At 48.4% G+C, this 27,694-nt stretch overlaps 1 protein-coding gene across 4 annotated transcripts in view; it reads left to right on the top strand.

Moving 5' to 3' along the window:
• SIPA1L2 (signal induced proliferation associated 1 like 2) overlaps positions 1–21,855 on the top strand; it is a 236,701-nt gene extending 214,846 nt beyond the window's left edge. For 2 of the 4 annotated variants that reach the window (XM_060127134.1, XM_060127135.1), the window contains 5 exons: positions 4,928–5,059; positions 15,221–15,274; positions 15,822–15,945; positions 16,873–16,954; positions 20,574–21,855. In XM_060127134.1, the coding sequence (XP_059983117.1) occupies positions 4,928–5,059; positions 15,221–15,274; positions 15,822–15,945; positions 16,873–16,954; positions 20,574–20,720 (539 nt within the window). In that variant the 3' untranslated portion in view covers positions 20,721–21,855. The remainder of the gene's footprint in view (positions 1–4,927; positions 5,060–15,220; positions 15,275–15,821; positions 15,946–16,872; positions 16,955–20,573) is intronic. The other 2 variants (XM_060127136.1, XM_060127137.1) reach the window with 2 other exon arrangements.
• Positions 21,856–27,694: the final 5,839 nt, after the last annotated feature.

The following is a 27,694-nucleotide window of genomic DNA, read 5'->3' as shown; positions in this document are numbered from 1 at the left end:
AAAGAATAGGGAGTGGCCATTTTGACACACAGTTCACAGGCCCGAAAACCAGTGATATTGAAAAGCTCTCATAGTATCCTTGTCTGCTTGGGCATGGGGTTACCTGGCTTTGTTCAGTGCAGTCACAAGCATTCGCAGGTTTAAAGCATGTTTAAAGAGAATTACTGATTTTTTACGAAATGGAGTTTTATGAAACACTCCAAGGAATGGTAGAAATCTTCCTATGTGGGTAGACTTTTAGAACAAGAGTTCTTAAATTTTGAAAAATAAAACAGGGTATTAGGACTACCCTGGTGGTGGCAGTGGTTAAGAATCCGCCTGCCAGTGCAGAGGACACGGGTTCGAGCCCTGATCCAGGAAGATCCCGCATGCCGTGGAATAACTAAGCCCGCGAGCCACAACTACTGAGCCCACGTGCCACAACTTCTGAAGCCCACGCGCCTAGAGAGAAAGCCCGCGCACAGCGATGAAGACCCAACGCAACCAAAAATAAATAATAAAAGAAAATTAATTAATTAAAAATGCCCAACAAGGTGTTAGGTTCTATATGTTCCCAAATCCTATAGTTGTGACCTAGGCCCCCCGCAAAGGATGCTCCTTGAAGTTTAAAAGCGAGTTTTAGCAGAAATAAAAGAAATTAGTGTTTTCCTTATAATTTAGTACCCACCCAAGATGCCACAGACCCCAGGTGCAGACGTAGTGGTGTGCGGCCTGCAGTAGAGCTGCCCTTGCTTCCGCCGGCCTCGCAGACAGCATCCGTGGCCGTCGGAGGAAGAGCATATTCTCCGACTCTATGTGGCACTTCTTTCTCTTTTTTTCAAATGTTCTCAGTCTCCTCTGTAATAAACATCCCTTGGTTCCTGGAGAGTAATTGTGAAACCACAGCTATCTGACCACCAGGAAATGCTAACAGGAAGGCTCGTCCGCATTTAGAACAACAGCGAGAAAGTCAGACTCAATAAAGCTGGTCCCCGCGATTTCAGGGTCGGGATAAACAAACAGGAAGCCCCAAGATCGATGTCCAGGCCAGAGAGCAGAGACCCCGGCAGCGGTGCCTGGACACCGGCTGCCCTTCAGAAGCCGCGAGTCGCTTTCTTTCCTGGGTTGGCCGGAGGAGCAGCGTGGGCTCTGGAACAGCAGTGGCTCGAGAGGACTGGCCTTGAAATAACAGGCTCTGGTACCTAAGTCGCGCCTTTTCCTCCCCATCTGGAAGGCTCAGGGAACAGCCCAGTTACAGCTGCTGTGGTCACGCCAAGCGCAGGGGCTGGTTCCTGTACGCACTTTCCCAGACCCCAGAGCGGCACCAGCAGGACTCACCTGCTCCTGTCGGCCCCTCAAGGGCAGAACCTGCGCCTGTGGTCGTCCCATCCCCAGGTACCGATACGGTACCTGGTGGGACCCAGAATACAGCAGGTGCAGGGTGAACGTCAGCTGGGTGAGACCTGATGTCAGTTATAAGTATTATAAAGAATTTTTGGTGGTTTGGAGTCTTGGACCCCAAAATTTAAAAAAACGTAATTTTTTTTCCCGATTATACGATTTTCCAAGCATTGCAAAAATTTTAGGTGCTTTTTAAAAAAAAAAATTATTTTTTAATTTTTTTTTTTTACAGTAGGTCCTTGTTGATTATTTATTTTAAATATAGCAGTGTGTACGGTGCTTTTCATTTTGATAATTCAGAGAGAAACTTAGGGGAATTCCCTGATGGTCCAGGGGTTAGGACTCTGCTCTCTCACTGCCGAGGGCCCAGGTTCCATCCCTGGTCAGGGAACTAAGGTCCCGCAAACTGCATGGTGCAGCCAAAAGAAACAATACAGGGAGGAACTTAGGCGGCTCCTACTTCATTTCAGGTGACACTCCCTGGGGCTTCCCTGGTGGCGCAGTGGTTCAGAGTCTGCCTGCCGATGCAGGGGACGCGGGTTCGTGCCCCGGTCTGGGAGGATCCCACATGCCGCGGAGCGGCTGGGCCCGTGAGCCATGGCCGCAGAGCCTGCGCGTCCGGAGCCTGTGCTCCGCAACGGGAGAGGCCACAGCAGTGAGAGGCCCGCGTACCGCAAAAAAACAAAAAACAAAAAACAAAAAAAAAAACCATATATATATATATGGTGACACTCCTTGACACTGGTGTCATCCTGCTTACTGAGCGGCAATGCATTTGGACCTCAATCCGTGCTTTCTCGGAGCTCTCCTCCCGGAACTTCTCTTCCCCAGGCAGCTGCTGCTGGGCTATGTCTTGGTGACTGTCACCTCCTCGGACAGGCCTCCCTCCGACATGCCGCGGCTTGTTTCTTCCCTCTCCCCGTGTCACTTGCCGTGTAAGCTCTGTGGGAGGGTGGCCTTGCCTGTCTTCCCCACTGCTCCACCCCATCCTTAGGCATACAGTAGGCATTTAACAAACACACCGTAGATGGTGGAGTGGAGGGAATCTTCTCCAATTTACTGAGCAGCTTTGCCAGTTCTGTAGTGTCAAATAAACACGCAAGTCCCATTGACAACTCGGGGAGAGGAGTGACTGTTTACAGTAAAGAAGAAATATCCCTCCTTTTCCTTCCTGGTTCTCCATAGAAGTTGGAGGAGGTTAGAAGGATGCCCTGGGTTTGCCTCTGACTGTGACACACCCCTGCTCTGTGGGTCGCTAGGCCCACTCACTCCACACACACTCACTCTGGGCAGGAGCTTCCCGGCCACCAAACTTCAGGTTGGTCCCACACAGAGTGAGAGCTCCGATTTTTTTTTTTTTTTTTTTTTTTTTTTTTTTGCGGTACACAGGCCTCTCACTGCTGTGGCCTCTCCCATTGCGGAGCACAGGCTCCAGATGCGCAGGCTCAGCGGCCATGGCTCACGGGCCCAGCCGCTCTGTGGCACGTGGGATCCTCCCGGACCAGGGCACAAACCCGTGTTCCCTGCATCAGCAGGCGGACTCTCAACCCCTGCGCCACCAGGGAAGCCCGAGAGCTCCGATCTTTAACCCAAAATGGTCAGGGCTCCTTTGTCAGTCCCCCATTGGGTGTTTGGGGAAGATGCTCTTTGAGCTCACGAACGCAGGAGGGACAGGAAGAGGGGACAAGGGGCTGTAGCCCAGCCCTCCTCTCTCGCTGCCTCCTCCCCTCTTGCCCTCTATTATTTTGCTGTCTGCCTTGACTCCTGTTAGAGCCAGTCAGGGCGTCGTCTGCTGGTGCTGGGGAGAAAGCAGACAGCGCACGGAATGCGTACCGGGTTTGACTTTAGGCGATACCAGAAGCTCAGGTGAAGGGTTATTTCTTTATAAACGCAAAGAAAATCCTCAGGTTCACATTTCTTAGTGATACGTGACCAAGAGACTGTACTTTCGGTAAAAATGTTCATTCAGCTGAACAATTTTTCACTCCATGATGTTTTCCTCTCCAGTGAGGGAAGGAGAGGCAGGGGGTGAGGGACATGCCCCGTGCACACCGGCTTCCAGCTGGCCCGGGGCACCCTTCCCAGAGCTGCAACACGCACACCCCTATTCCTGACCAACTCAGCCGCAGGGAAATCAGTGGCAAAAGTAATTCCCACCTAGTCAAATAGTTTCTTTTCACTTGGTGCAGAAAACCTGCTTTAAGCAAAGCAGCTGATGTGTTTGAGAGACGGGAAGTGATTGAGGGTCCCTGGGCTTCCTGACCTTTCTCTCTGGGGCGGGGCGGGGGTGGTTGAACCTTAAATTCTGGGTGAAGATGGGACCCGGGCGGGGTCAGCCCAGCCTCTGCCCTTCGGTGCCTCCCTGGGTTCAGAGGGGTCCATCAGGAGAGAAGCAGACAAGGACAGAGGACATCACACATAGAACATGCTGGAGCACTTGGAGAGGGAGGGTGGTGGGAACGGCATTGATAAAATACCCGTTACTGGTTTCCCTTCAAGATGGAGGGGGCGACGGTTCCACCTTTAAGCAGGTTAATGTTAAAAACAGAGTGGCTTCATCGTTAGCTCTAGCCGCTGTTAGAGGTAGACTAAGAGCTGCATGTGGAAGGTGCTGGGAAACAGAGCATTAGGGTCCTTCAAGGCCAGATCACAGGCATCCTCTGTCCTGGTCCAGGTGCGAGCATTTCACAGTTTCCCCAAAGGATGTGGGCGCTAAAATTACAGGTGCACTGGGTTAATTACGTCCCCTCCTTAATTGCGGGCTCAGACGGCCAGGTGGTCATTATTTTGATTGGTCTAATTAGTCAGATGTGTCCACGAGCAGCTGCATACCACATTCTGGGCAGGGCCAGGAGAGGCACCTTAGAGAAGGTCCAGCCTTTGGGAAATTTGTCCACAGATGCATAATGAGTTCCTAGCAACCAGTATGGCTAGTGACGAAAACGCTTCAAGTCCTGTGATGAGAGTTTAAAGAGAAGAAATGTAAAAGGTCTGTTTGCACAGAGAAAGGAAGACTAGCAAACATTCGGTGCCAGTCAGGGAGAGGGGTTTGGTTTAGCCAGTGATCGAGCTGCCTCATTAAGTCACAAGAGTCATCCAACCACCATCTTTGTACGTAGCGAAATGTACAGAAGAGATCGCACCCAACCGTGTTTACAGTAGAGGCTTCAACGCTCTTCCCACAGGGGGAAGTCACCCCAAGGGAAACAGGAAGAGATCCTGAGGGTGGTCAGACTGGGGTGGTGTCCTCGGGAGAAGCCCACCCGGGAGAAGCTCACCTCTGCTTTTCTGATTCGTGGGAAGGCTCAGTCCAGATCTTGCATCCGGCCCCTGCCGGCTGGCGACCTCTCAGTGAGCCTGGAGGTCGCGGCTTTTTCACAAAGCCCCTCCTCTCGAGCGCTGTGTCTCTTGGGTGACTGCGGTGGGATGTCTGTTTCTTTACTGGGACAGGAGATCTTTTACAGAAAGCTCCCTGGGCCCCTCTGAGGGCCCGGCCGGTACCCGTGCTGTGTGATCTGACTGACACTCTGGTTTTGTTTCTGTCTAGATGAGTTCTGGTTCTCCGATGGGTCCTTATCAGATAAGTCCAAGTGCGCAGATCCCGGCCTGATGCCCCTCCCGGACACGGCCACGGGGTTAGATTGGTCCCACCTCGTGGATGCTGCCCGGGCGTTTGAAGGTAACGACTCACAGCCTCTGGGGCCGGGGCAGCAACACAGGGATCGTCCGGGTTAACGTCTGGATGCTCTGAGCATCTTCCAAGAGGAAAACCAGGGGATGGCTCGGGCTGAGCCTGAGGGCCTTTCCTTAGGGAGAACCGGGCACGCAGGGAAGTAGCACCGGGCAGAGGGCCCTAAGCCTGCTTCCAGGTCAGGCGCCAGCTGCGACCTGGCAGGTGTCACTTGTCCTCTGACACCTGTGTTTTCTTACCTGGAATGTAGAGGTGGGGATCTAGGACACAGACTCTGTCTTTCCTCCCAGCGTGACGAGGTGAGACAGGAGGAGAAAGCCTTTCAGAGGTCCACCCAGACAAGCACAGGCCTAGGCCTCTGGTGGCTTGGGGTCCCTGCAGACTCTGATGTGGCCTCCTTGACCCAGCGGGTCACCCTGCACGGGCCCCGGCTTCCTCCTCTAACCATGTGGTCAGGATGGCGCTGGGCTGGCTGATCTCTGGGGCCCTCTGGCTGTCACACTGCCCTCCACCATCTCTGGAGAATGTTTCTGTGAATTTAGGAGGGAAAGCTGCACCTTTTCTCCAGGCTGCAGGTAAAGGGGGCCACGGACAAGGGAGGTGCTTGCCTCCCAGGCACCCTCTGCACCTTACGCGTGGGTCCAGGGACCCCGGCGACCCGGATTCAGACTTTCTGCCATTTGTTGCTACATTCTCTCCATGACCACAGCCTCTGCACCTGGGTGACCTGTCTGAGACTCCCCTGTGTGTCTGCGTCTTCACTGCCGCCCCCCAGGGATGGCCACGGCCACCTGAGTGGCCCTTTTCTCTCCCTCTCCTTTGACTCGCCTGCTCTGGTCATCGGTTCCCGTCACCTGTGACGTGCAGGCTTCAGGAAAGGGATTCGGATTCCTTTCCCAGGAGGGGCAGGCGCACTTTGCAGTCAGGCTGCTGCAGGCTGTGGAGGTCAGCTGCCCTGACTGCCTGTCTAACGAGCTGCCCTGCTAGGCCGTTTCTCTCATCAGTTGGGATCAGTGCCTCTGGTCCTAAGCACCATTTGGGGGGGAGTCTGGGGGAGGGGGGAGTCGAAAGCTCCTCTCAAGCTAATTCAGGGACACGTTAATTCAGTACAGGGACGTTTAGCTCTGGTAGATGGGGGGCGGGGAAAGTGTTGGGAAGAAACTCCTGCAACAGGCACGGGCTGTTTCTGCTCCCTTACTAGACAGAGTACAACGGTTTGGGGTTTGCTGCTTTACAGTACTCGTCCCGTGTGGAAACTTGAGAATGCCCCCGTCTGCTTGGTAACGCAGCCTTCATTCCTCTCAACCAGAAGATGGTTAGGGTGCGTTATAACAGCCCTCCGAACACTGGCCCGACGTGACCGAGCCCCAGAGGGCACGAACACAGTCTCCCCTCTGTCCAGAGCGGCCCAGGCAAGACGGAGCAGCATTGTCTCTGGCCTGTTCCATGCACACTGTTGTCTTACTGCCCGAGGAGAGTGTAAGAACTTCCATTCCGTCTTCTCCGTTCCCCCACTGCATAGATATTAGTGTAGTGCTTACCACACTGAATTCTGCATATTCACCTCTCTGTCTCTTCCTATTAGATGATGAGTTTCTCAAGGGAAGCCTGCTTCTTCAATTTATCTTATCTCTGTTGAGCAAGTGCAGATCAAGAAAACCGAATGAGGAGAGCTCGTACAAAGGAGCCAGTAGGTCCAGAATGCACAGGGCCCTGTGCACCCTTGGGCTGTCTCAGCTCACAGCATAATTTGTAACCTCTGAGGTCCTTCTGCGTTTTGTGTCCATTTTTCTGATTTAAAACAACACATATCCCTTTGTCTCCACCCTCATTTGTGTCTTTGCCTGGCTCCCTTCCACCCCTTCCGAATAAAATCACTGCTGTGAAGTGGAGTTTTTCAGGGAGCTGGGCTGCAGGTGGGAGGGCGAGAAAGCAAAATGGTGCAGACAGCAGTGACCGAATTGTCCATCCTGGGGGGCTGTGGTTGTGATCGCAGCCCTACGGCTGGGCTGCTGGCCTTTGGACAAGTCGTTTAGCTACACGCCTTGTGCCGACACTGAGTGTTGGACACCAGTCCTCTAAGGTACATGCTTGTGTTGGGTTTCAGCCTGCTTGTCTATGAAATGAATTCCTTTCCAGAGAACCTGGAAGGCTTCTCCCAGCCCTACCCTCCAGTTCTGCAGTTCCATTCTTCAGGGTATTTCTGAGCTGGAGTTAGAGGCTAGCTGGGAGTTGGCATTGTCAGACAAAGGAGGAAGAAGCACAGACATCCCAGCTAGCCAGTGCCTCGGGGGCAGGGGTACCTAAGTTCAACCGAAAGCATGTGGGATTCTGTTTGCAGGGGGGGAGGACTTTGGTTACCTGACCTTTCTGAACTTTCCAATCAACATTTTATACAAAATATGGAAGGAGTTGAGGTCATGTTTAAAAATTGCAGTTGTTTTCTGTTCTACTCCGTAGGGTAGCATGCCACCTTGAGACATTAGTCAGCTCAGGAAAATTCAAGAATCTGCAACTCCAGACCTTTGACTAATCAGATTCTTTTGTATCGGTGTCAGCTCCGCTGTGACGCAAGTTGGTATGGTGGTGAACAGGCGTGATCCATCCCCTTAGCACTTTTTTAAAAAATTTATTTTATTGAAGTATAGTTGATATAGAATGTTGTGTTAATCTCTGCTGTACAGCAAAGTGATTCAGTTATACATATATACACGTTTTTCTATATTCTTCTCCATTATGGTTTATCACAGAATATTGAATATAGTTCTTTGTGCTGTACATTAGGACCTTGTTGTTTATCCACTCTATATATAATAGTTTGCATCTGCTGATCCCAAACTCCCTGTCCATCCCTCCTACCCCCGCCCCTTGACAACCACAAGTCTGTTCTCTCTGTCTGTCTGTTTCTGTTCCGTAGATATGTTCATTTGTGTCCTATTTTATTTTTGTTTTTGTTTTTTTGCGGTACGCGGGCCTCTCACTGCCGTGGCCTCTCCCGCCGCGGAGCACAGGCTCCGGACGCGCAGGCCCAGTGGCCACGGCCCACGGGCCCAGCCGCCCCGCGGCACGCGGGATCCCCCAGGACCGGGGCACGAACCCACGTCCCCCGCACCGGCAGGCGGACCCCCAACCACTGCACCACCAGGGAAGCCCTGTGTCCTATTTTAGATTCAACATATAAGTTATATGATACACTATTTGTCCTTCTCTGTCTGTCTTACTCCACTGAGTATGATAATCTCTACTTGCATCCGTGTTGCTGCAAATGGCATTATTTCATTCTTTTTATGGCTGAGTAATATTCCATTGTATATATGTACCACATCTTCTTTATCCATTCACCTGTCGGTGGACATTTAGGTTGCTTCCATCTTGGCTATTGTGAATAGTACTGCTCTGTGAGCATAGACATCCCCTTAGCACTTTAAAGAGAAAGGTCTTCACCCAGATGACCCAGTTGCCCTGCCTGTGACATTGATCTTTTTGTACCAATTCTCAAAGCCATTTCTGAGCTAGACTCAACATCATGAAGAAAAGATAGTCCAGAAAATCCCCATGTGCCTGTTAACTCATTGCAAACTAATAAAGGCGGTTCAAGATGCCTTACTGAGCTCAGGGCCCTCTGGAAGAAGGCTGTGCCCATACTTTGACATGAGTAGTTAGCACATGTGAAAACAGGCTTTTAAAAAGTGGAATGTGTCTGCCTGTTTGATTGAGATACCACATATAAGTGATATCACTTAATTAGAATAAGTTATAGTAGATGGAGTCATTAAAACTTGTCATACCGATTTCCCTAAAAGGGTGTATATATATATATATATATAAAATTAGGACCTATTCCTAATAAAAATTAAGATTTGAGAGATACCTTCAAAGCTTAACAAAGAATATCTACTTTATTCCAAATAGTTGCATAATACTTTTTTTTTAATTGAAGTATAATTGATAGTTGATTTACAATGTTGTGTTAGGTTTAGGTATACAGCAAAGTGATTCAGTTACGTGTGTATAGAGATAGATAGGTAGATAGATAGATAGATTCTTTTTCAGATTCCTTTCCCTTATAGATTATTACAAGATATATAGTTACATAATACTATACCAAATAGTTACATAATACTTAATGGAAAAAAATGTTTTTAATGTTTTAAGTAGATCCCTTAAGAACAGAAACTAAACAAGGGTATCCTTTGAGACCGTGTTCTCTGATTTCGTATTGGAATCCTTGACATTTAAACAAGCAATGAAAAGAAAAAGGGAATAAATTTTGGAAGTAAAGAAATATTTATAGATATGATTCTATATCTAGGAAATATTTTAAAAATCAAAAAGAAATTATTAGAGATTATAAAAGAGTAGGTAAGATATTTTAAAATATATTTCATATTTTTATAAGCCTCATTTCAAAGCATTGTTAATTTTTTCAGTTATCTATTTCTGTATAACAAACCACGCAGAAATTTATGGCTGAAGACAGCAATGGTTTGTTATGACTGATGATTCCATGGGTTGGCTAGGCTCAGCTGAGTGATTCCTCTGCTTCCTATGGTTTCAGCTGAGGTCACACATGTGGGTGTATTCAGCTGGAGCTCAACTGGGTCTGGAGCCTTAAGGGACTCCACTCATGTGTCTGTACCTGGAACAGCTGGGGTCTAGCCGGACCCTTGTCTCCAGCGGGTAATTATAGTTCTTCACATGTGGCTTAAGGAATCAGGAGGCCATAAGCAGGAGATACACGGTGTATCAAGACCCAGAACATTATATTCACCCCATGCCATTGGGCAGAGAAAGTCCCAAGGCCAGCCCAAATCCCAGGATGGAAGTAGGCTCTTCCTTCTGGTACGAGGGGTGGCATGTGCGCACAGCCAGCTTTGCAGACAGCCTTCCACTCAGCAGTCATAAAGAACACCTTAGGTACGTCAGCAAGATCAAATTATAAATTCCTTGGGAGTTAGCCGTCATTAGAATTATAATGAGAGAAAAGCCCTGGACACTTTGATACCTGAAAAGTCGTAATATATGAAAGGACAGGAATGGATAGAAAGCACATGGGAAAGAGGAGAGCCCTTCCTGAGTTAATTCACAGACTTCGTACCATTTCAGTTCACATATCTAAAGGATATTTGCTTCCATTTGGAAAACAGATGAACAGTGGTCAACAAAAAAGTTTATTATAAATCAATAGCAATACAGCAGCATGACAACGATTCAGAAGATAGAAATGAGTCCTTTTGAAGGGAAAAAAAAGAGCCTAGGCTGAAATCTGCGTATATTTAAGAGTGAAATGGGAGTGGAATTTATGTACTCCATTTGGATTGAGGAATTAGAAAAGTCAATTCTAGAAAAAGTAAAGACAGAAAGATTAATGTTTTGGAAGCATGCCAGTGCCGTAATTATGGAGTAATGAGAGAACATACAAAACGTCATATGACCAGATAAAAGTATTTAAATATTTAGATCTTTTATGAACCTGGACGAGAACATTAACATAAAAGGGGAAGTAGGGGAACATGGGAAAGATTTGTAATAAATGTGATGGATGAAACCGGAGTATCTCCAGTGAATGAAGGAACATGACCCCCCAGAAATGCCAAACGCCCGATAAGCAAACGGTCAAGTCCTGTGTCGCACAGTCCAAAAGATGGATTATACGGTAGATAAGGACTTGAAAAGTGTTCAACCACACATGTAAATGGAAACAGTAACGAGGTACCAGCTCACATCTCTTGAGTATGAAAAACGATGCAGCAGCTCTGGAGAGCGATGAAGAATGCTCACAGCTGGTATCGTTATAAAGATTATAAAAGGATCCGTCTTTGCGTTCAAGCGATATGACAGTACGTAACTAGAGCCAGAAAATGTACCCCCCCTTTGACCAGCAATCTCATTCCTGAGAATTTGCTTGCTGCCAGTCATTGAAAAGAATAGAAAAGCTTCCAACAGAGAAATGCTATGCAGCATTGTTCAAAATTAATTAGTAAGTGAATAGATAGGTCATGCAGCTCTACTCCAAAAACCAGTGTCTAAACATTGAGAACTCCTTCACACGCTTGGGAGAGAGAAGGTGACTCAAGTGCCAAGTGCGATTCCCACCACAGCCCGCGCCCCTCACTGCCCTCTCCTGTGACAGGTTGGAAAACTGGCCGAGTCCCAGTTCTGGCTTGTCGTCACGTGGGCAGTTGTTATGTTTAGGGGGGAAGGGTGAGATGTGACCTTCGGCCCATCAGAACTCCTACACAACACCTGTCATCAATGTTAGGCACTGAGACCATCATCTGTCACTTCCCTCATGACATAAAATAATGTGAAGTATAGAGGGACCGAATGACAGAGAGCGGTCCCATGCCCCCAGTATGGTCAAGTGAACAAACCCAACTAGCAAAGCTAGCTTTGGGGCGGACAGTGAAGCCGGGGAAGGGAAGAGTGGAGTGTCTTTTAAAGTTCCAGGATTTAAAGTAGTTCTCTTATCAAAATATCAGAGGTTGCCAGTTGGTGTGTTCTCCGGCATTTGTTGAGTGGATGATGTTGTCTTAAGTGGAAACAGGTGTCAAAGGCAACGTTATAAACTGGTGATTGGAGACTCTCTGCGTGTCAGCGTCCCGCATGCGTCCCCACAGGCCTTTCCTCCCCTCGGGATTTCAGCTCTTTCCCACTGGTGGTAACTGTTGCAAGTGGATGTGTGTGCTCCTGACACATGCAGAATTAACTCATTTGTCAGGCACTGCCATGGGAATGAAATATTCCACATAAGTGCGTTTTCTGAAAAAATGGAAGTTTACACTGCCCTTGGTTTCTTAAACAGAGCTCAATAAGCTTACATGTTTATGGTGAGAACTTTTTCGGTTCTGAAGCTTCAGCTTAAATTTGATGAAGTTGTTAGTTACTGTTATTTAATCACTGCATGCATATAAGCATAAACAAAATGGTGCATACGGTAAGACTCCTAAGGTTTAAAAAAACAGGAAAGAAAAGAAAAATGACAGCTACTTAGATGAAAAATGCACCGTTAATTTACTATAGTAAATTGACTTAAATTCTCTCAAAAGTAGGAAAATTGTTGCGGACCAGACAACAGTACTTGTATCTTAAAGAATAAATCCAGAGCTTTTCTTTGTTCATTACTCAGATTCTAGACCATTACCTTGCGTCGTTCATCAGTAGACTGCAAAAGGCTAAACCAAGGTACTTTATGTTTAAAAATGTTTTTTTTTCCTGGCGGTCAGTTAAATAAGCTACAATTGGATAAGCCCAGTTGTCAGAAACAGAACCTGTGATTTTCTACCTGTAGCTAGAGAGCTCCAGCTTTTCTGTAATTTGTAGCTGTAGCAAAGACATAATAGAACAGCTTCATTTGTGGAAATGGGTTTAGTTTAATTTAGCCTCACACCCGCGTGTCTCGTATGGCATACATCTGGCATACATGCTCCTGTCCTACACCCTCGGCAGACATGGCTAGCTGATCAGAGCACCCGTCCCTCCCGATTCAGGCCTGGACTTACGGGTCTCTGACATTGCTCCACGCAGCTTGCCTGGAGTCGAAGGGGTTATTTGCAGGCCACTGTTGTGCCCTGTCAGCTCTGGATTGATACGGAATAGTCTGCTGACTGTTCACCCTCTTGTTTAGCGCTAAATGCACTAAAATAAGAAGCCGACAGTAAACAGCAAGGTCCTGCTGTGTAGCACAGGGAACTATATTCAACGTCCTGTAATCAGCCATAATGGAAAAGAATATGTATATAAAACTGAATCACTCTGGTACACAGCATTGTAAATCAACTATACTAATCAAAAAAATAAATTTTAAAAAAGAAACGGACATTGAAATCAGGTTTTTGGAAGATTCTTTCAAGGGAAGGATTGTTTCACGTGTAAGCCATGCCCTTATGGCCCCTCTTAGCCAGATTTGCTTGCACGGGAAAGAACAGAAAGGGAAAAAGTCAAGCAGTGTGGGTGACTGGAAACTGCTCACCAGTTACATGGAGTTCATACTCCGAGCCTCCCTTTTCTTACAGTTTTGTCTGTGCCTTTCGGTTCCATGTCAGTGATCACTTTGGTTACTGAATATTTATCATTACAGAAGTAAGCTGTGGAGGAAGAAAGCGCCCACTGGAAACTTGTCACTAAGATTAGCTCCTTGACAAAGGAGTCTAGTGTCTGTACTTAATCAAGTAGCTTTCTGGTTGCATTTCAACCTCCCAGGCTTTTCAGATTCCAAGTGAAATCCTCTTTGTGGAATTACATTGTTGGCAAAACTATTTCTGGCTTCTTGCCTCCTGACCGGTGGGACCTTGTTTCTCCCCAAAGAATGTTTGAATTACTGCCAGTAGCAAGTTCTGTTGCTTCAAATATGTGGGTACTTTGTCAATTAAGGTAAAAATAGATGAAGCGAGCTAAGACGTTTTCATTGAGATATTTAGACTTGACCATCAGAACCAAGTATATTAAGAAAGATACAAGCTAACCAGATTATTACTGGGTTGCATAAAATGTGGATGAGTCAGTGAGACTCTTTTAAAAAGTGAGAAGAATAAGTTCTTTTCTTTCACTCCTTTTGGTCCGTAGTTAAATTCACTGTGGAATAAAAAATGCCTCTGCTGTTGATTTTTTTTTTTTTTAACTGGGAAGCATTCCCTGCTTTGGGGCCATCACAGAACAGAGGGTTATCTTGGACACTCCGGTAGACCAGACCCTCTACCCCTCCCCAGGGCCACTCACCCCCGGCCTGTGTGCCCCGTCCTTCCTGCCCACCTCTGCTGGTCACTTGCCATCAGGTGTAAAAGTAGGCAGTGCCCGAGTTAGGCTGTTCATCTTAATTAAATTACAAATTGTTTCATCAGATGCAAAACCCCTACTAGTCTGTACCAAGTTGGGAGCTTGGTTGTGTCTCAGGAATGTATAGTGACAGAAGGTCTCTCATCCTGTAGAAGGTGCGAAGCGTGGAGAAGGGCCCCTTAAAGTTACAGGAATGTCGGTTGAGGACACCTGCGTACCTGTCACGGGTGTTGAGGTGTCACGACAGAGGAAAGGGACACATGGCTGGGGAGCGTGCTGTACGGTCGATCAGGCGGGGTGCTCAGCACGGCTCTGAGAGGGCCCGGACTCTGTGGGTGCCCCCAGCCCCTCCGCCATCCTCTCTGATTAACGGGATGTGCGTGACCCTCCAGAATCCAGACGAGCAGGTAGCCTCATTAGGAGAGGCGTCCAGCAGCCAGCGGGAGACAGAGGGGGATAAATTAAGATCAGAGCGCCCCTGACACGGCCCCCGGTGCGATCTCCCAGCCATTAATCAAATCACGTGAAAAAGACACTGCAGCACTAACGCACCTGCCGTATCCCTCGGATCCCAAGTGTGGCTGTGCTCGGGTACCAGGGGGCGGGGGGTGGGGGGTGGATGACTAGATGTGTCCCTGGTCCTCCCCTGTACCTTTTGCTTGAAAGCAGGATTTCTCTGCATGCCATTCAGCGTTTCTGGGCCAGCGTTCTTGTGTCAGAGCTCAGCGTCCAGAGCTGGGCCAGTCTGGCTCCCGTTCTGAAGAACATCGCATTCCCTTTCCTGCCTAGCTCTTGGGACACGGGATGTGAAGTCACTGGTGCCAGGAACAGAAATGGCCCCGTGCTAAGGAGGGCTCGTCGAGCCGGTCGTGGCTCTTGCTGCTGTAAACCCTGCAGGTCTTCCTCTAAGGGTTTTAGTGAGAATGTGCAGCTAATCTCTCTCACCACCACTATCTTACCTTCAGGGAGCTGGACATTTAAGCAAACCCCAAATGGTCACGCCTTCCTGCGGCTGGATTGGCACGTGTGTGGCACGCCACTTACCGTTGTTGTGTCACGGCAGCCGTGCGTCCGGCCAGGACCAGGACACGTGAAACGTACCACCTCTCCACACTCTTTGGCGATGCGTAGTACTGTGCTGTCTCTTGGGGCAGTTCCTGGCTTGGTACAACACGTGCACACAGGCAGATATGTACACACACTTACACACGCAGATGTGCACACTAGCACACGTGTACACACGTGCCCCTCACACACACACACACACACACACACAGCTGTATTTCCATCACCTGAGCCTGATGTGGGCCCCCAGAGGCTCTCAAGTGACGAGAGATACCACTGTTCAAAAGAAAATTCTAAATCTTATTTCAGGTCTTGACTCAGATGAAGAACCTGGGCTACTCTGTCACCACACGTCCTATCTAGGTGATTGTCTGGGGCTGTTCGTGGGGTCTCCATCCTCCGTAACCTTTTCTTTCTGTTTCATTGTCTGCACGTCTGCATGGTTATGGAAGCACGGAGGGTCGGGGACGCACAGGGTGACGTGTCCGGGCCATTGTGTCTCGAGGAAGCTCTCCGGCTTCGGGGAGAGCTGGAGGAGAGGTCCCTATCCTTGGTTCTGTGAATCAGTCATGTCGTCCCCCGACGCCGTTCTTTCACGCCCAGCCAGCAGCTTGGGCATTTCTTGGGACGTGGACAGAAGAAAGACTGGCTCTAGCCAATCCAGTGTCTGCTCCTTGCTCCCCCGGCTGTGACGTGAGTGTGCCGTGCAGCCCAGAAGGACGGCCGGTCTGAATGCTTTCCGACTGTCAGCAGCTTGCCTGAGTTTGTTCTTCTTTGTTTTGTTTCACACAGGGCAGTAACTGACTGGGGGGAGGGGAAGGTTTTATTTAGCAACTATTCATTTCCACGAAGAAACGGTGCCTGGCGGCTATTACTAATGCTTCTTTCTGTGTGTGTCTCCCATCCCCAGACCAGAGAGTGGCGTCCTTCTGCACCCTGACAGATATGCACCCCGAGCAGGACCTGGAAGGGGCCCAGGAGCTGCCTTTATGTGTCGATCCTGGCAGTGGCAAAGATTTCATGGACGCCGCTGGGTATGTGACTCCTGTGGGCCGCCTCCCTCCCGTGTCCCGGGCCCCAGTTGTTAACAGGGATTCAGCTCAGCCCCGGCCACAGCCAGGAAACCATTTCCACCTGCCTTCCCCAGCCCTTCAGGACCCAGAGAAGGGACCGAGCGGGCGCTGCCGGGTGGATGGAGCTTGGCAGCATAACTGCTGTGCTCCGCGGGAGGGTCCTGCCAAGACGTGTGGTCAGTGCCCTTGGCGGTGAGGCTCTCGGGCCGGGTGGGAGGGTCTGACGCCCGGTCAGCATCTGCTGCCTGATCACTGCAGCGGCATCAGACGGGGGTACCTCGCTGACCGTCCTCCATCTGCCGAGGGCACGGTCCCGCCCACCAACCCCGGTCCCGCCCCCAGCCCCACGGCTCCCACTGAGGGGTGCCGAGAGCGAGCCGTCTCTACCCCTGTGTTCTCGGCGTGCTCGTCACCCACGGAGCGTATGTTCTTTCAGTGTCACCCACGCCTAATTCCACCTTCTCTGTCAGCTCGAGTTATCAACAACTTGCATGTTCATCTCGGTGATGAGCCTCTTGATACTTCCTTGACAGAGAAAGGCAGACTTGGGGAAACTGAGTCTATATTCGGTTCTCAGGACGTCGTTCTGGTCTGCCTAATCTCAGCTGCTAACTGCATGTCGATCACCCATCTTTTGCTTTCTTACCAACGCGTATGCCTGTAGAGATTCTGAATCCCCTTTTAAATCAAAAGCGACCCAGGAGGGATTTTTCCACCAAAGCAGCAGTGCGTTCACTTTCGACATCCGACATAATCTTATTTATTTCCTTGCGGGGCTCTAAGCGCACCATAGAATGTTTTACGTGAAAACCTTACCAACGAAAACTCTCGACTGCGGTGTGGACTTCAGCGCGCTTGAGCCTTTCTAAGTCTTTCCTTCCTTGCTAGAGGGCGGCCTCCATCCACACTGACCGGGAAAGTGAACCAGCTGGAGCTGATTCTTCGGCAGCTGCAGACCGACCTTCGGAAGGTAAAGCAATCGATTGGAAGCCCGTGCTCCGAACTCTTTCTCTCACACAATCAACCATTTTTAACTAATTAGGAATAAAAAAAAAAAAAAAAGACACTCAAGAAAGATAACTGCCCTAGTCAAAACCCAACAGTAAATGGAAACGGAGACTCCTGAGGTCTGATTCCATCTTCCTGCCCACAGCTACTGTATTTCATTGTAGGGGACACAAGGTCCTGTAGATTGGACTGAATGAGGTTGAGCCCTGGATGGCCAGTCTTCAGGATGAGGCAGAAATGCAGCAGGCGAGCGTTTTTCAGTTCAGTGAGTTTCAGTTGCACCAGCATTTATGAGCTGACCTAAGAAGAGTTAGTAGCTGTCAGGAAGCCTGGTCTCCCCAAGCTGCTTCCTCCTACTGAGTCAGCGTCCGCTCTGCCCATCACCCTGTGCGAGCTTGGTCCTCAAAAGATGTGAAGTCATTCATTCCACAGACATTTGCTGAGCTCTTTCTGGATCATCAGCACCGTGTTATCAGTAGCCGCTTTGCTATCCGGGGAAATGGAATGGAGTGCTGTAGCTGGAGGGTGATGGTGAGGCCGGGAGGGGCCGTGGGGAGGGTTTTGTTGGTGGAAGAAGGGAGAGGTGACAGCTGGCATGAACGCCGGTGGAGATGATCCATTTGGGAGGGAAATAATGTCCTGAGCCTAACAAGGAGGGAGCTGGCCTGGATGGGAGTAAGGACTGTCCACACATAGTTACCAGAGCAGAGTGTGTGTGTGTGTCTGTGTGTGTGTGTCCGTGTGCATGCGTGCACACATGCATTCATACACGAGTACAGGCCTACCTCAGAGAGATTGCAGGTTTGGTTCCAGACCCCTGCAATAAAGTGAATATCACAATAAATTGGATCACATGAATATTTTGGGCATATAAAAATTATGTCTGTGGTATACTGTAGTCTGTTATGTGTGCAATAACATTATGTCTATAAGAACAATGCACATACCTTAATTAAAAAATTCTTTTTATGCTAAACAATGCCAAAACAATTACAGCACGTTGAAGATCACAGATCGCCATAACAAATGTAATAATAATGAAAAAGTCTGGGATATTGGGAGAATTACCAAGCGTGACACAGAAACATGAAGTGAGCAAATGCAGTTGGCAAAATGGCGCCGACGGACTTGCTCGGTGCAGGGTTGCCACAAACCTTCAATTTGTAAAACACTGGTATCTGCAAAGCAAGGTATGGCTGCAGTCCAAACAGAGACAGGTTGGCAAAGTTCCCCTCTGGTTGTTTCTTTATTCCAGAGCTGAGGGTGAGCGATGGGAAGGAGGGTGAGAGATTTAGGGATGGAGGGTAAGGTGTAGAGTGGAGGATAATTGGACCAGATGTATTTGGTAAGACTGCAGCATAAGTTAGGTATTTTCCTCCAGTGTGGGTGACCAGCTGTCCCAGCTTGCTTGGCGTGGAGCGTTTCCCAGGACACAGAACTTTCAAAGCTGGCACTAAGCACGTCCCAGACCAGCTAGGCCAGCTGGTCACCCTGTCTCCAGATGCAGGTGTAGAAAAGTTAGAGGGTTGAACTTAACCAATATTCGATTTCAGACAAGAATTCAGTGTGTATAGGATGTGATTAAACTGAGGGACTCAGAGTCTAAGGTGGGTGAGAAGGAATAATGTCATCACAGGGGGTGTCAGTGGACGCTGACAATAAGGTGAGATTGGTAGATTAGATCATTTTTGGAGGGGTGGATACTGGAGAAATTATTTTAGAAAGACAAGAGGTGGTGGTCAGGCAGTGGGAGCTTGAAGCATTTAGGAAGATGTGCGGTTATCAGTAACAGCTTCAAGATACAGGAAATGGCCCCAGGAGGGGGAGTGAGGAGGGCAGTCTTCGAGGTCACAAAGAGACTGAATCAGGTGGAACATCTACGGTGTCTTAAGATCATCAATAAGCGTGAGGGATGGAGGAGGAAAGAAGAAAGGTGAACCACATTCTAGAATCTTCCATGATGGGAGGGAGTGGAGATATAGTCAACCATGGCAAAGAGCAGGGGTGGCAGGTCTTACAGCCCATGTCAGGCTTCTCACGGGAGCTGGGATTTTAGGGGAGAGCAGTTACCTGCACCGGGCAGCTGGGGCGAGGTGTTGACCTGGCAGCCTCCAGGCCCTGTGCTCTTCAGAACAAGCCCTTGTCCCCAGGAGAGAGTCAAGACTCATGTCTAGCTGAAGATAAAGGGAATATCCAGGGAAAAGCTTGAGAGTTTAGCAGGTTTCGGTGACACAGGATGCATTCCATGGGTGGAGTTAAAGGGTCAAGGGGTCAGGAGAGGTGGGCAGCTGAGCCGCAGCAGGGCCCTGGGGATGTCTGAGCCATGTTGGGAATGAGAGCCCTGGGGCCTGGGGCGGCCAGGAGCTTGAAACTCTTGTGACTGAGGGAAGTGGGCTGAGTCAGCAATGAGTTCTAACACCAGCCTCCACTTGGAACCGGTGTCTTTGGTCGAGAAGTGAGAAGGGACAGGAAATAGCAGCAAAGCTCGAGGGCAGGGCCAGACATGCCGAGGGGGCCAGTCTCCTGAAGAGTCTTAGCCCCCGGCTCACCCGCACGGCCGTGGGCACAGGGCTGCAGGTGCATCTGTGGAGTTAGCCATCAAGTCATCTCCCACCGCCACTGTGGCAGTGACCCCCCTCTCTCTGTCTGGGGCAAGACATCCCTTTCAGCGTCTGGGAGCTCAAACTTGTGTTGTACGTTTTCTGTTACTGTCTATTGGAAACTCCAGGTCTGATTCTTATGAAAAATCTTTTTTTTTTCTTAATACTATTTATTTTCGGCTGTGTTGGGTCTTCATTGCTGAGTGCGGGCTTTTTCTAGTTGCGGCGAGCGGGGGCTACTCTTCGTTGTAGAGCACGGGCTCTAGGCACGTGGGCTTCAGTAGTTGTGGCACGTGGGCTCAGTAGTTGTGGCTCGCGGGCTCTAGAGCGCAGGCTCAGTAGTTGTGGCGCACGGGCTTAGTTGCTCCGAGGCATGAGGGATCTTCCCGGACCAGGGCTCGAACCCGTGTACCCTGCGTTGGCAGGTGGATTCTTAATCACTGCGCCACCAGGGAAGCCCCTGAAACATCTTGATAATTTGTACATGGTTTTTAGTGGCACCCTTTGAAGGTCATTAGGGAACTACACTGTCCCAGGAACGCTTTAAGGTGAGATGAGCTCATGATAAACAAGCCCAGGATCAGCGGCTATGCTGATTCCGACTTGTCCAGTAAGGAGGTGCACCCGGGAAGCTCTGCCCTCCTGTCCAAGGCTATACCTTTTCCCAGGCCCCCTTTTTCAGAGAGAGGATAGTATAGACTGTGGTTAATCACCTTCCCGTATAACAGCTGTCTCGCTTCCTGCTGGGAGCAAAGTGGGATGAAAGGAAAGAATATTCTGAGTTACTCGTCCCCACCCCCCTGTTTTTGGCAGAAACTAGAGCGGGCAATCAGATTCCCTCTCGCCTCAAGAAATAAATAAGTAAATCAGTAAAAAAAAAAAAAAAAAAAAAAAAAAGGGTAGAAGCGTTCAGACCGCAGCTGGGAGGAGAGAGCGTGTCCGGCAGATGCATGACCATCTGTTTCCACCCCCTTCCCCCAGGAAAAGCAGGACAAGGCCGTGCTGCAGGCCGAGGTGCAGCATCTGAGGCAGGACAACCTGCGGCTTCAGGAGGAGTCGCAGACGGCCACGGCCCAGCTGCGCAAGTTCACGGAGTGGTTCTTCAACACCATTGACAAGAAGCCGTAACCTGAGCGCCGCCCAACCAGGGGCCCCGGGGAAGCCCGGGGTCCCTTCACAGTCGCCAACATGTGGTTTCTCGCTGTGCTTCCAGCCCACCGTAGCTGTGCTTGCTGTCCCACTCTGTCTAGCACCACGCCCCCAGCAGCACAGGGAGCCGCCGTGTGACCGCGGAGAGCAACGCTCGTGAAGATGAATGTAACGCTGGTGTCGAGATGAATGTAAACTCTGGTGTCAGTGTGGCCCTCTGAGGCTCTGCTGAAACGGAGCTCTGCGTGGGCTTCCCTCCTGAGGGACGAGGGTTGGGTTTTATGTCCTATATATCAGGTGACTTGGTAGAGATATTAAAACAATTGACCATAGCTTGGGCTTTAGAATTGTAAAATAAACATGAGAACAAATAATCAGACATATACTTTAATGTTAAAGGTGCTCTATTTTTTTGGATGTACAGTAGTTTTTATTTCTACAGCCACATTATCATAGCAATAAGAAAGAGGCAGGGGAAATAGTTGGAAAAGCCGTGTCGGGAGGGGGACAGAAAAAGCACTGATGTGTCTAACACGAGTTCAAATGCAGTTCCTTTAGAGACTTATTTATTTGCAGGAGCAAACGGTGCCTGAATATTAACAGTGTTCTGAGTAAAAAAAAAGAAAAGAAAAGAAAAGATACATATGCCTTGTAAATGGCTCACTGAGTAGTTACTCCAACTCTTAGTTCACTTTTGTATAGTTAATGCTCTGTTGAAAAAGAAGAGTCAACCTGCTTACTTACGAGAGCTCCCCTGTGTGCCATGAGCCAGCAGAATCGCTTGTACGATGCCAAATTTGTTTTATCTTTGTACAGAAGCTTTGATGAAGTGTCTTGTATTTAACACCCTTATTTAAGCTTATTTAACCTTAAATTGTTAATTTTATAAACGTTGGTTTCACCTGCACTACTCTGGAGGGCGGTGTAGGTAGCAGCGGGCTCAGCAAAGGCTGAGCTTGCCCAAGCAGAGTGAGGAGTGGGGCAGGACCTTCCTTCTAACAACTGGATGCTGCTAGTAACAAGTTGTTTGTATTGCTTTACCATTTTTAACTGTTCTATTTGAGATGAACGTACATTTTGCTTTTTTAATAAATGTTTAAAAGAGTCCACACAAGGAACAGTGTTGTCAGGTGAATGTAGACTTCGGGGTTCTCATATGTCCACCATCTGAGTGTATGAGTATTTATTCCTGGTAATTTAGGACCTTAATCTGTACTGAGTACTACTGAGCCTTCTTAAAGAATCTCAACCTGATTTAAAGTAAAAAGTTACTAGTACTGATTAACGGCTGCCACATGCCAGACACTGTCCTCTGCTCTTCTCATAGATCTCATTGAATCCTAACAGTGTCCTTACTAGGTGGGTGCCGGGATTCCCATTTTACAGCTCAGTAAACGGAGGCTAAAGTCAAGTGATTTACCCAAGATTGCCTTTCATTTTGATTGTTTTTTAAATTTTTAATTCAGCAAAGCATTTGGTCTTGCTTACAAGAAAATAAATGCAATAAAGTAATAGGGATTTGAAAAATAATCAGGAAGGAGTAAACTGCAAACTTGAATCAAAGGTGAGACAGAAAGAAGACAGAACGTGAGCCAGAGTGGGAAGGGAACCACAGTAATCACGGTACAAAGTTCTCCACCTTCCGAGAACAGAAACCGTATCAAGGATTTGGAGGCAGCAGAGCGATTCCTAGAATTTAGCTTTCAGAGGGATTTCTCACGTGGGCGTGAGAAATGAGCGGCGTATTGAAAACTAAACGGTCCTGCAGCGGATAGAGCGGGAGGCTTCCTAAGGCTGTTTCCTGAAGCCACCCCTGCAGAAGATACAGGCGCACCTCCAGGACACGTCCAGGGACTGCGGGTTCTCAGGAAGCCAGGGCTTCGTGGGCCAGGTAGGCATCTTCCTCCCTCCTCGCTCTCCCTCTCACCGTGAACCAGGCATTTGCCAGGAGTGGAAGAGCCATCAGTGATCAAGACCAGCTGGGCCCTGTCTTTGCAGGGCATACAGTCTAATAAGGGGAGACAGGCGTCCGATTATTTGAAACTCAAAGAAATAAACAGTGCCTGGGATGGGCTCCCTTAATTATTATTAAAATTATACTGTAGTAACTATAGTAATAACTGACATTGTTTGACTCGTTACCGTGTGCCAGGCCCTGTTCTGTGTCCCTTGTGTCTATATGGCAACCCTGAAGGACAGCTACCTAGATCATCCCCTCTCTACAGGTGAGGAACAGAGGTGTAGACAGTGTGCTTGGGAAGACCTCCGTGGGTAGGAAACTTCTGAAGGTGGGGAAGGAGCAGGCCAGAGGGAGCTGGGGGGAGTTTTCCAGGCAGAGGGAACACAAGTTCAAAGGCCCCGAGTCTGTAGAAAGGATATAGGGAAAATAGGTAGTGATGGGGAAAGAAGGAGACGTTAGAAAAGACAGGTAAAAGCCAGATCATTAACTCTAGGCCATAGTAGAGTCTGGATTTTATTCTAAGTCAAAAGGAAGCTGTTGAAGCAGGAAAGCACCGTAATGTGTCCTGTGTTTTATTTTTGTTTGTTTTGTTTATTTTATTATACGTCCTGTGTTTTAAAGGCTTACTCTGACTCCGAAAGCAGAAGGAGTTACATGGAACAGGGGCCTGCAGACTTTCTGTATGAGGCATACAGTCGATATTTTAGACTTTGAGAGTCACATACTGTCTGTTGCCTGTTTAGTTCTCATTTACTGCCCTTTAAAGGTGGAAGAGCCATTTTAGCTTGCAGGCCACTCACTAGCATCGTTGACCAACGCCTGGGATAAGGGAAAGAGTAGAGAAGGAAGACCCATGTAGGTGAGAGATGATGCGAGCAGATGAGATGGGGGCAAGAAGTTGGGTCACACTTGAAAATGTCTTCGCAGGTAGAACCCACAGAGCTGCTGCTGAGTGGGAGACTGGAGGGAAAGGTTTGGTTCAGGGATAAGCCCTAAACTTCAGAGGAATCTGGACTGCATGTTCACCAGACAGTTTGCCATAAACATCTCTTGCCTTCAGTAAAAGCTGAACGACGGACAGTTGTGTGTCCTGGCCAGGGCCTGCGGGCAGCTCTGCGTCCCTGGGCAGGGATGGAAGCATTTGCTTCAGAGGACAACCAAGCGGATACCAAGGTTGACGTCGCTTCGAGAAAACAAAGGAACCTGGCCCAAACCTAGCTGAATGGAGAGTCATCCCACCTCCCTAGGGCACACCTACAGACCGGAAGGGTTTTTTTTTGAAGAAATACTTCTCAGTCTGTACCAGCAGAGAATGAATCATCTCTCAAGTCTGCCAGGTGGCCATGCCAGAGAGCATGGCCGCATGACTTTTGGCCTGCTCGACTTTTTTCAAACGTATGTTTCCAGTGAACAGCCAACCTGTAGAAAATCCCTGTGTCGTGTTCCCCTTAGTGCGTGTGGTTTTGAGCAACTTGGCGTCCTCGTAGACACTGTTAATCACAAAAGGTACCCCCCTTAGCAGCTAAACATGTTGACTTTCTGCAAGGACTTCCTGGGTACAAGCTAATTAAATATTAGAATGTATCTACTAGAAATCATTTTTATTTTATAATAAGTGATATCAAGCAGGTTTTTTCTAACCATCGGCAGTGATCTATTATGTATTCAGGCCATTCTCATATGTGACAAAGTTAATTCGTATTTCAGAGGCTTTATCCTGCTCTTCTCAGTCTCCAGGAGCAGGTTTATCGTTAAAAATATAACTTACATCGGGCAGGGGTGGAGAGCGTAAAAATACAGTCCTGCCTTTACTGATAGCACAATTATCTCTGAAATGTCAGGAGTCGGCTGTCCTGCTAGCCCATTGAAATGCAGAAACTGATGACATGTCATTAACCGAAGTCTCCGTCAAACTCATGAAGCCATAAACCATAGCTGCTTCTCTGCAGAGCCCAAGACCAAAGAGATATCTATTCAAAACGCTTGTTTTTGTTTTTTTTTTTCTTTGCGGTACGCGGGCCTCTCACTGCTGCGGCCTCTCCCCTTGCGGAGCACAGGCTCCGGACCCGCAGGCTCAGCGGCCATGGCTCACGGGCCCAGCCGCTCCGCGGCATGTGGGATCTTCCCGGACCGGGGCACGAACCCGTGTCCCCCGCATCGACAGGCGGACTCTCAACCACTGCGCCACCAGGGAAGCCCAAGAATCATGCTCTTGATAGATTTCTTCAGGAACTGTGACTGTGGTTAGGTGTCGAGCACGTGGATGTTAACGTGTCTTGCTCCACATTATGTAAACTGTTGGCCCGGGAAGCCTGGACGGCAATTTAAGGAGAGAACAGACATGAAATTTAGATGGACCGACAATCTCCAGTTGTGGAGAAGCTGTGAATATGACTTCTTGAAGAATTGACCCTACTCTCTTTCCAACAAGGATGGTGGGTCACTAGAACGAGCGGCCATCTATGGCAAACCCACCCCTCTGCCGCAGTCACTGTGAACTGCACTCACGCATGCCTTCCTAAGCTGCAAAGGCCCACCACTTGTAGTCCCAACCTCTGGAGGTTAGTAAGTCATCTCAGATCCTCTGAAATCAAGCCAGTGTTTTTTCCTGAGAATTTCCAAGATTGGGGGTGTGCGGGAGGAGGTGATGAAAATTTTTACAGACGCTTTGCTCTTTGGGGTGACTGGTTAGTAAGAAAGAGTTCCAGTTCACCTGAGCGTGTGTGGATTTGGCGCTTACAAGTTGAAAAGCATTTCCCTAGTTCTAGCCGACACAGTTTGGGCATGCTAGTCACTAGCAGAAAGGAGAGTAGACACAGTCGACTGGATTTAATTCAACACCTGATTAGAGGCAGGTGGGAGAGAAATGTGTTTGTTTATGCTCCTTAGCGAGGGAACATGGTAAGAAACCCACAAAATCCAAGGAATGCGTTGGGTTTCTGACCTATGACCTCCAAGTTAACCCAAAGACCAAGCTTCCTGACGTTCAGTAGCAGGAATTAGGCAGAAGCTTAAGCCCAAAGAAAATCTCCTCGTGAATTTTACAAAAGGTTTAAATGAGCGTCACTTCCGAAGGTGACATTCTTGCATTTTTTATAAGATTCGGGGCCTTTAAGTTACTTAAAAAAAAATCTTTTAAGCGCCCTCCGGTTCATCTTAATATAAGACAATTCACTGCCCCATTCCATCCTTACAATCGAAATTCTGACTCAACCATTAGCGTCTGCAGACTCTGAAATATACCACCCTCCGTTTTCCAGCCCTCATATCAGAGACCTACCTAAAATTTGCAGAGCAGCTTGGTTTTTCACAGGAGCAAATAAAAAATAACCTGCCCCTTTGACATGCAAGTATCTTTGCCCGCTTATTAAAGAACACGATGAAGGGTTAGACTCCCAATGCCCTGGTCATCAGCACCCATTAATCAGGCCGTTAGGCGCTGGAGTAGAAGTTCTGTTGTTTGAGTATCAGCTGCTCCCCCAGCCTTTCCCTGTGCAGTGAAGTCGGGAGGAAGGACGTGTGCAGGAGGAGGTTCAGAGCCCTAGCGTTTCAGTAAATCATCTGCCTCGACTAAATCGGTGCGGGCTCGGAGAAAACGGCTATAAATACACATCTGCAGCTGGAGATGTCAGACCCTGGCAGAGCTCCTCCATCTCTGTGTAGCGCATCACTGGGTCCCGGGTGTCTGTCTGGGTCCTCGGCCCCTCTTCCCCGCGACCGTAATCATTGCGCGCAAACCAAGTGGGATCCAGCTGAATGTTCCATTAAATCGGAATAATTAAACACGGCAGTCGTGGGCTCTTCGAGGATCTGATTAAACACCTTGCAGGAGTCATTACTGAACCCCATCTGGGCTGAGGGCTTGCCAAACAGCAGGCTGAAATCCACAATGCCCATTTCTATGCATAGAGAATTCCAAGACTGGGCCTTCTACATCCCTGTAAATTAAGCGCTCGAGACCTCGAGATAGCGTTGTTCAGGGAAGTAGGAGACACGGCCTATAGCAGGGCACAGGGGTCAGCGGGTTTAACCCCTTGACTCCTACTTGGTTCTCTTCCGTCGCTACTCTTTTTTTTTTTTTTTTTTTGGAGTATAGTTGCCTTACTTAAACGATCCAAAGGCCATTCATTGTTCAGCCAGCATCATTCTAAAAGCGTTTCATCTCTGAGCTGCTGAGTAAGTAGAGGGAAGCATGGCAGTGACCTAGTTCAAGAGACAAGCCTAGGAGGGACACACCGCTTGTACTAATTTCATTGTCGAGCTGAACTCTGAAATCCAGTGTTTCTTCTTAATTTAACAGGTTCTTGTTCTGTTCTTTCAAAGCAGGAACCTCTTAAATGATTTGCCCTGAAATGTACAGTTGAACTAAATAAACTTGGCCACCCTAATTGTCTACTGTCTCATTGTTTGTATGAGGGTTACTCCTGCCGGTGACACTGATTTCCAAGTGTGAAATTATATTGTTTAGATATTGTCCAAGAACGCAGCCATGTGCAGAAAGATGCCTCCAAGATTCCCACCTTCACTTGTTCAAAGAACTACTTGGGGGAATGAGCTTGGTTCTGCCGTCTAAATACATTACATTAATAGATGTGAACATCTAACTTATAGATGTGTATTTTAGTTATAAACATAGTTGCCCACGTATAGGACCATTTGCAATACCTTGCTTAGAAAATATGACACAGCCAGCCCTCCTGCAATAACTGTTGCCTCTTCCAGAAACCCGTTATCTTCATTCTTCTCTGAGACTTCATTGCCCTCTCCTGAATTACACCTTGCGATGAATTGTATCGTAAATGAAAAGGATATAGGGATGGGACAAGTGTTGGCCAGGGCGGGGAGGAATGGAAACTCTTACAGGTAGTTGACGGAAATGTAAAACGGTGCAGCCACTATGGAAAACTGTATGGTGGTTCCTCAAAACATTAAACAGAATTACCATGTGGTCCAGCAATTCCGCTTCTGGTCATTACCTCCAAAACCTGAAAGC

This window comes from Lagenorhynchus albirostris, chromosome 16 (genome assembly GCF_949774975.1).
Source record: "Lagenorhynchus albirostris chromosome 16, mLagAlb1.1, whole genome shotgun sequence".
In the NCBI taxonomy this organism is placed as follows: domain Eukaryota; kingdom Metazoa; phylum Chordata; class Mammalia; order Artiodactyla; family Delphinidae; genus Lagenorhynchus; species Lagenorhynchus albirostris.
Note: the sequence above shows the minus strand (reverse complement) of the source record. Positions and strands in the feature narration are given on the sequence as shown.